The sequence below is a fragment of the Berghia stephanieae genome, chromosome 5, assembly GCF_034508935.2.
Source record: "Berghia stephanieae isolate SIO BIC M18660-M18661 chromosome 5, UCSD_Bste_1.3, whole genome shotgun sequence".
Lineage (NCBI taxonomy): Eukaryota > Metazoa > Mollusca > Gastropoda > Nudibranchia > Aeolidiidae > Berghia > Berghia stephanieae.
This window is the reverse complement of record NC_088364.1, coordinates 30,202,170-30,211,604: the sequence shown is the minus strand read 5'-3', so window position 1 is coordinate 30,211,604 and position 9,435 is coordinate 30,202,170. Positions and strand designations below refer to the sequence as shown.

The following is a 9,435-nucleotide window of genomic DNA, read 5'->3' as shown; positions in this document are numbered from 1 at the left end:
TATATCCTTCCTTCCTTCCTTCTTTCTCTCCTTCCTTAATTTATTAACTTTTTTTTTTTTGCCACGTGTCAGTCACGTGTAGAATTGCAGGGTATTGCGACCAGGATATTATGTTACGAAAATCCGTTGCTCATTGTCACCGAATTTAACTTTGTCGGTCGGACCCTAGTCGTAAAGAATCGAGCAACGTGAATCTGACTCACACAGAGACAGAGAAACAGAAGAGAGGCTCGAGAAAGAATCATTGTTTGAACCGGACATTTTTTCTTCTTTTTGCTCTTGATTTTGATGTCATTTGCATTCGTGTTTCAAATACAAACACTCAAGGGAAACCGGATTCGTAATTTTATTTGTTGACCGCACAACTCTTTAACTTGAAGATGAAAGTGATGTTACTTTGTTTTATTCTGTATAATAAACAAGCCCCCCCCCCCTCTCTCTCTTCTCTCTCTCTCTCTCTCTTCTCTTCTCTCTCCTCTCTCTTCTCTCTCTCTTTCTCTCTCTCTCTTTTTCTCTCTCTCTCTCTCTCTCTCTCACACACACACACACTCACACACACACACACAGTATGATAAAATTATTACCAAAAAAAAAAAAAAAAAAAACCCCGGAAAAAGTACAAAACAAAAACAAATATGCCGATTCTATTTCAAAGTTGAGACAGTTCCAGGGCTCGACAGTACTAAACGTTGCTGTTGTTGTTGTTGTTGTTGTTGTTACTGCTGCTGCTGCCGCCGCCGCCGTCGTCGTCGTCGTCGTTTGTTGTTATTGTTATTGTTGGTCGTGCGTGTGTTTCCAGTCAATAGCGATAATATGAACCCTAATAATCTTATTATGATAATTTATGGGGGGTAGACGCACTTGACACACAATGTTAAACGGGTTAAGTGTGAGATGGCCCAGAACACAAGTCAGTTCGATTTGGAAGTCAAATTATTGTCAGCACGGAGGGTTAGGTCTTCACATTACGTTGTTGTTCACGTTCACGTTTCTGGGTTCAGCGTGTGATGATAGCAATGTCAGGAGAATGGACTTAAAAACACTGCGTATAAATAAATACGTGATAATAAAAAAAAAGATAAAAACGATAAGAATACTGCTATACCTTGAAAAAAAAAATAAAAAAATTTTGGCCAGAAATTTCGTCTTTCAAATATCGGTCGATTAAAATGAGCCTCATTTTGTCAAAAACTCTCAAACCTGGAACTTCCTAGAAGACTTCCTGGAAGTACAAGTTTTAAGAGTTTTTGGCAAGAAAAGGATCATTTTAATAAATAGATATGTATTTGAAGGACACGATTTCTGGCCAAATCTTTTTTCCAGAGTACGACAGAATAGACCTTGTACCTTTATAAATTACGGTAATTTGTCATTTCTCTCTCTCTCTCTCTCCCTCTCTCTCTCTCTCTCTCTCTCTCTCTCTCTCTCTCTCTCTCTCTCTCTCTCTCTCCTCTCCTCTCCTCTCCTCTCCTCTCCTCTCTCCCTCTCCTCTCTCTCTCTCTCTCTCTCTCTCTCTCTCTCTCTCTCTCTCTCTCTGAAGATTCTTCAAAGCAGTGAGAAATATGAAGGGTAGCGGGAGGATCCTATTACAACTATCTTTAATCAAGGAATAGAGATGTATCAAAATATGGCGCTGATGCCTTTTGAGGAATTAAAATAAAAAGGAAGGGTTAAAATATCGGGGAGATAAAAAAAAACAAACAACGGGAAGGAAAAATAAAATAGAAAAAAAATAATATAGATAAAACGCAATTCCTTTCTCTCAAATCACAACCAATCAAATAATATTGCATAAATACACGCATATACACACACTCAACTCACACAGAGGTGGAGAGAGAGAGAGAGAGAGAGAGAGAGAGAGTGAGAGAGTGAGAGAGAGAGAGAGAGAGAGAGAGAGAGAGAGAGAGAGAGAGAGAGAGAGATTATGCTCACGAAATTTGCTAAATCTGCTCACATGTCAACTCTCTCTAACAATTTGCGTTTTCCTTTAACATGTGCTGTGACTGTAATTGTCTCAATTACTTGGGCAAATAGGCCAATTTGTCTCCTGGGTTATGCCGTCATCATCATCATCACCACCACCATCATCATCATCATCATCATCATCATCATCATCATCATCATCATCATCATCATCATCATCATCATCATCATCGGCGTCGTCGTCATCGTTGTCATCATCATCATCATCATCATCATCATCATCATCATCATCATCATCATCATCATCATCATCATCATCATCATCATCATCATCATCGGCGTCGTCGTCATCGTTGTCATCATCATCATCATCATCACCATCATCATCATCACCATCATCATCATCATCATCATCATCATCATCATCATCATCATCATCATCATCATCAATAATAATATTACTGTCAGTATTATCTTATTCAATTTATTTATTTATAATTATTTATTTCGTAATTGATTGTAAAATTGCATGGTTTTATGAGTATATTTGCGTATGTTTTGCGTGCTTGAGCGTTTATGTTTGTTTTTGTTGTTTTTAATTGTATATATTTTTATATAATGTATTTTTTTTTTTTGCGTGGGTATGATGAAAGAAAAAGTTTGCTTTCTCCGTCATATTTGATGTAAATTGCTTGAAATGCAAGATGAGGCTTATCATTATAACTGCCTGTCAGTTTTTTTTAATCTCTAGATCATTGGATGTTGATTATCTAGTTTTAAGGTTTACCGAATTCTTTACGCTAATTTCAAACGGACAGAAATTCCCCCATCCTTCCAAGTCCCATGTAGGTCAATCGTTAGATTATAGCCCAGGTCACCAAACCTAGCAATTTGATACTCGTTATTGGATTTGGGAATAATATTTGTTTTTAATGACTTCGTTCTACAGTATTTAAACCCTCATCTATCCTTGATCTCGTTCTGTTCGAGTTATTTTTATAAGGGCGTAAAAAATAACAAAAACAACAACCCAAAAACAACATCAACAAATCAAACAAACTCATAGTTGTATTGGTGATTGATTTTAAAATTTTTAATTTTTTTAAATATGTTTTTAAAAGAAAAATCTTTTGGTATATATAGCTACAGTTTTTAAGAAATTATCAACCGCCACCTATCGTTCGTCGGAATAGTCATCGATTTTGTCCTCGTTATCTTTGATACGAGCATCATTTCCATCATGATCGTGGACAGAAAAAGCAGCACAGCTACAAGCAGTGTTTTCACTAACACGTCAACCCATACAACCACCTACTCTACCATTAAAATAAAAATTGAAACTAACAATATTTCCCTCCCTCTCCCACCCCTCTCTCTTTTTCTGTTTCCATTCGTTTCCATTTTTCTCCATTTTCCTTACTTTATTATTTTTTTCTTCTTCAAAATCTTATTGGCGTTTCCACCACCACCACCACCACCTCACGTCCAGGCTTGATTCATTAACTCACTCAATCCTGGAGATTTTTCCTCCTTTTGAAAATTGGAAAAAAAAATGAACATGTGCATGGATAGATTTATTCAACTACCATTAACATGTAAAAATTATAAAAAACAAAACAAAACATTAGCTTTGATACTAGATACGCCTATAATTTGTCTCAATAAAATTGTAATTAATAGGCATGGGGTAAAGTAACACGGGTAAACTACGGATAAAGATCGGTGTTAGGGTTGAGTGAGACATGTTAAAATCCGGTCCAAATCGTGCCTTAATCCCACCACAACCAATTACGTACCACCTCCGTATCAACCCAGTTTTCATTCACACACAGACTCACTTCTTGCTATCTGTTTTCCAAAATGGTGAAAACACGTGTTATCCAAAACTTGCGATTAGGTAGAGTGAACTGTAATAATAACAACAAGTTCTATGTAGAATGAATAACTTGGCAATTCCATTACAGAAATTAAAACAAACAAACAAACAAACAAAAAAAACAAAAAAAAAAACAACTCAAACTCAAAACTCAAACTTTGCCGAACACGTTGAAAAATTATCAGTTGTGACCCAGATCGTCAATCTGGTATTATGACAGATTGAACTGAATAAACATAATTGAGTTAAAAGTCAAAATCAACGAAATTTTTTCATCTCTTAGTTGAAGGCATTGGTTGGATGGGAGGGGGGGGGGGGGGGTTCCGATAGCTCAGTTGGTAGAGCACCCGCTTTGATCCCGGGTGAAGTCGACATTTTTTCCTGACTCTCACTACCCCTCCCCCCCCCCCCTCCCGCTTGTGTACCCAGCAGTGCTCGGGTAGCTAGGTCTATTAGATTTGGCGAGAAGTACTTGCGTCCTATCCAAAGGGTAGCAAGTAATTGCTATTGTCTGTTTCACGCTATAGAAACCGGGATAAACTCCGGCTCCGTGGGCCGAATGGATCTGCAGTACTGCTTAAATGAAGGCAATTGCTTTAACTCAAATTTTAAACGTTAAACTTAAAAATTCAATTTTGAAGTTCTGGTTCAACACGACATTATAACTGGTTCGAGACTATCGGTCACAATTATTGACAACTGTTGAATTCACACAAGAATACGAGATATTTTAGGTAAAGCAGCAAGCAAGTTCGTTGTGGTTTATATGACTGGCATTCGGCTCTTGACATGTAGTTACTGGGTTCGAGTTCAGTTTGTGGATGACAAGAAATGAAGTGAGTGGGAAAGTGCCAGAAGACAACAGAGAATAAAAACTTCGCGGCGGCGATGTGGTGGTGGTGGTGGTGGTGGTGGTGGTGGTGGGGGGGGGGGGGGGTCGATCCCGCGACCCTTATTGGTACGACAACTCCGGGGGGATCTTGACTCTACCGTATGTGGGTGGGGCAAATTTGATTCGTTGATAAATAGCTCTTGACTCACATTCTATCAACATAGTCACATTTGAAATGAGTAACTTTAACTGTAACAGCGTTGTCTTTGGTGGAGAAAATAAAAGAAAAAGAGAGGAATCGCACATTACAAGTGTCATGTCTCGTTGTACTTGTTCGGTGCTACTGTAGACTTGGGACACATTGTAAAGCGTTTTGAAAGTACATTAAGTGGAAATCGCTCTAGATAAAAACTCACGTTTTAAAGAAAAATCTGAAAACCCTTGCTGGCTTAACCCCCCCCCCCCCCCCCCCCCCCCAAAAAAAAAAAAAAAAAAAAAAAAAAAAAACATCCAAAAAACAAAAAAAAAACAAAACAAAAACAAACAAACAAACAAACAAAACCAAACCCAACCTCAAACTAGCTTTTGATTTATTTTAATTTTGGTCTTCGTCTGTCTTCTGGTCTAAGGACTGATATCGATAATTATGCATAAACGACGAGATATGTTGGGTATTATTATAATTTTTATTCATTTGTTTATTTCAGTGATCTGTGCCAAGAACATTGCCAAGCGAGATTTCTTTCGTGAGTAGTCCTTTCCTTTCTTCACAGTTGTTACTTGTTAAGCAGTCTATTTTATTAATTATATGTGCTGCTTTGTGGTCTTGCGATATGATATTCGCAATCGGACCGTTAGGACATCGGGTTGAGTTCCGTACTGAACGACGCAAAGTTGAATCATTGGAAAGAGCTCTTTACTTATATTCTGTCACCGCACTCAGGTTTAAAAAGGCCATTAATAGCATTTGTCTTTGTCTCTGTTGAAATAAATAAATAATACTACAATCGCCTTAAAGACTTTATGACTCGTGTTGCTCTTGTAAAGTGCTTTGAGCACGGTTTGTGAATATTGCCCTATATAAATGTTCAGGTTTTTATTATGGTCGCTTAAGCCTGAGCTATTTAAGACTAAGCCTGGGCTATTTAGGACGAAGCAAACAAAACAAAAATAAATTAAATTTTAATTAAAACAGATAATAAAGGCATATTTCTATATTGGAATTTATTATTTAAAGATAAATCACATTTTTATTCGATGGTGTGACATGATTGATTGTTGTCCTCTCAACAGGTCTCCCGGACCCCTTTGCCAAGATTACAGTGGACGGGTCTGGTCAGTGCCATTCTACAGACGTTTGTAAGAACACACTAGACCCCAAGTGGAACCAGCACTATGACTTGTAAGCGACATGAAAGGGGGATGAGGGAGATTGGGTACAAGGAGGAGGAGGAGGAAGAGGAGGAGATAGACAGATAGATAGAGAGAGGGAGAGAGAGAGAGAGAGAGAGAGAGAGAGAGAGAGAGAGAGAGAGAGAGAGAGAGAGAGAGAGAGAGAGAGAGAGAGAATGGGAGGGGGTGGAAAATGATTTTCTACGAAGTCATTCACAGTCACAATGCTCATGGATCTGTAATGATAGTTTATCCATGTTTCTGTACGTAAAGTCACTGATGATGTTTTCAGTGTACAGTGTACTTTTCTTTCTTTTCTTTTTTTTTCCCCTTTTCATGCTCTGTTTCATTCAAACCTTAGGGGATTTGTATCACACACCAGCCAGTAGGTCCTTCCAAACCATAAGGTCCATGGAGCTGGAGTACATTTCATTTTCTCTGCTGCTAAACGGACAAAATTAATTGCTCCCCTTTGGGTAAGACGCTGATCTATCGCAAAGTACTTTCCATCATGTCTAATATACCCAGCTACCCAAACACTGCTGGAAGACAGAAAAAAGGTATTGATCTCGTTCCTTTAACGCATGAAACGAGATCTGATCTATCGGGACCCCTAACATACACCAGTGCCTGCTCCAAAATTTGTTGCTTTCTGTCAATGATGACATCCGAGAACCACGACGTTGTCCATTGTCACCACGTTGAGTTAGACACTATAGTTTATAATGAACATAAAGAAGAAACTATTGTCCGTCTCCTCCCCAATGTCTACTTAATCTCACTCTGTGTCGTTGTTTTCAGGTACGTGGGCCACAAGGATTCCATTACGATCGGTCTGTGGAACCACAAGAAGATCCACAAAAAGTTGGGGGCGGGGTTTCTGGGGTGTGTCCACATTATGTCCAACGCCATCATGCAGCTCAAAGATACGGGATGTAAGTATTGCCCACGTTTCATATTTAGAACCTTCTTGAAGATAGTGAAAATATTTTTTTTTGTTCTCGTATTATCTCTAATTCTTATCATTTCTAGCTGCACAAGGAAAATAAGATAAAATACGTAATCAGGTGTGGAAATGTAAATCACTTGTGATCCCCCTTTTTAAAGGCAAGTATCTGTAATAAATACTATGATAAAGCCACAATGTACAATCAAGTTCTGATGATCCTTTTAGTCCCTTCTCGTAGATATAGAGAAAAAAATATCGCTCTCAGCTACGCTGCCTCCAAAGAAAATAAATATATATATAAGATATAAAATATAAGGAAATACACGTAAAAAATCCTTTGTGGACACGTAAATCAATTGTGATTTCCTTTTTAAAGGCAAGTCTCTATCATAAATACTATGATACAATCATTATGTACAATCACGTTCTGATGATCCCAACCACCACGGGAAATCGGATATCTCAACTCCCGGTTAAACGAGATGCGGAATTTTTTACCCGTTGTTATTTTACTTTTCTATTTATACATTGATACTTTGATTGATGACTGTCTCGCCAGACGCATTTATTGAAACAGTGATGTACGGAATATTGAGACATTACTGATTTTTCCCTTCACTCACTGCCTCACTTACACCCCCCCCCCCCGCCGCCCCCTCTCTCTCTCTCCCTATGTAAGTTGGGGTGTATCAAGGCATGCTCTTTTCTTAATACAGCATTATTGGTAATACAAAAAGAATGTTATGGCTATTGACCGCGGTGATAAAATATTCTATACCGTCATCGACCCGGAAAAAGGAAAAGCAATAATTTCAAATAATGACCAATGGCTGAATGACCTTCATAGCCACGTGTGTATTCATGATGACAAAGGTTGTATGGAAACCCTCGTTTGATGATGAACGGTCACGCTTCATTGGATTCTATACGTCTTGTTATGGTTGATGATGATAAGCCATCGAGTTTCTTCTGACCATTTCGCATTGTCATATTATTATATTATTATGTATTGTCACACTCCAGGGAACGAAGAAATAAACGGATGGTGAAGAGAGGAAGTGGGAAACCCTTAATGTGTTAGTTATCGGCAGAGGATTCATTTTAAATGGATGATTTCAACAACTGGCGTCAAATATGAGCAAGAACAGTGTCGCTTCTATTCCAAAACTGAGGAATAAATAATATTATTCCCGAGGGAAAGGAATCAGCACTTCTACACGCGCAAGGGTTTAACCTATCTCTCCGGCAGAGGCAATCCTTCTACGAAAAGTCTTCAGTTTAACCTTTGACAATATGTAACAATGTTGACTGAGCCACATTGGAGGATTGATTCCAAAATCTGTGATCTTTTATTCTTTGGTTGAAGGGGTGGGGTGCGGGTTATTATGCCTGTAATTACAACAACAACAAGAGAGAGAGAGAGAAGAGAGAGAGAGAGAGAGAGAGAGAGAGAGAGAGAGAGAGAGAGAGAGAGAGAGAGAGAGAGAGAGAGCAGTCCTATTATGTGTTGTTGTGATTGACAAAATTGCCACGTTTATGATAATATCATCGACTTGTCACTATCGAGTCATATCTACCTGTGGCAACCACTCTTCCCACCAGCATTCCAAGCTGCTATACGAAAAGACATTTATCTTGTCCAACATTGCTGAACTGACCATTGACCCGTCACGTTTATCATACCTATGTCAACATCATGATCATCATCACCATCATAATCATAATAATCATCATCGCTACGCTAGGACTTCATATAATATACAGAAGTCACTGTCGCTACGTCACCATCGACATCTCTAGTCAACAAAAGAGAAACGAAAGACAATCACCACTTAACGAATTGGTATTATTCACAAAGTGTAGTATGTATTTATTGTGGCCTTATTTCGGCAATTACAGTCGCTGATTTGCCTCTCAACACGATAATGGTCTATCGTAAAGTACTTTCCGCCATGTCTAGAATCTACGATTACAAACAGCTTCTAAATCACTATTGGCTGGACTTGAGCATAATATGGAAATAACAATAAATCCGTGCGAGTTGATTCTTTGTTTGTGCTTTGGGTGTCTATCCGATGTTTTACCGATCTTATTTCCTTTATTAAAGTTAAGGAAAATTTACTGCAAATCTTTCCATAACTAATATTTTGTTGATTCACGGATTTTTTTTTACTCAAACGAAGTCTTTCCTCATGCGTCTTGTAAGTATAAAATTTGTAGGAAAGCTAAATTTAGAGCAAAATCTTGTCAGAATTATTTATTAGTAATGCTGTGTTTAAAATATTATTAATTCATTATGAGCTTAGTGACGACTTTATTCTTTTAGAAGGATGTTTTTGGCGTCTTGACCACACATTCTTAACATTTCGGTTTGGCAGGAGCCACCCACATATATCGCATCTGTCACCGATACCACCAAGAGGTCCTAACAATAACGAACCCCCATTGCAGCACGGGCAA

At 38.2% G+C, this 9,435-nt stretch overlaps 1 protein-coding gene across 1 annotated transcript in view; it reads left to right on the top strand.

The window, feature by feature from the left end:
- The window catches only part of LOC144972734 (E3 ubiquitin-protein ligase SMURF2-like), a 101,438-nt gene that overhangs the window by 46,856 nt on the left and 45,147 nt on the right, over positions 1-9,435 (top strand). Inside the window, exons 2-4 of the mRNA XM_078914320.1 lie at positions 5,342-5,380; positions 5,928-6,036; positions 6,828-6,961. Coding sequence (XP_078770446.1) covers positions 5,342-5,380; positions 5,928-6,036; positions 6,828-6,961 — 282 coding nt within the window. The remainder of the gene's footprint in view (positions 1-5,341; positions 5,381-5,927; positions 6,037-6,827; positions 6,962-9,435) is intronic.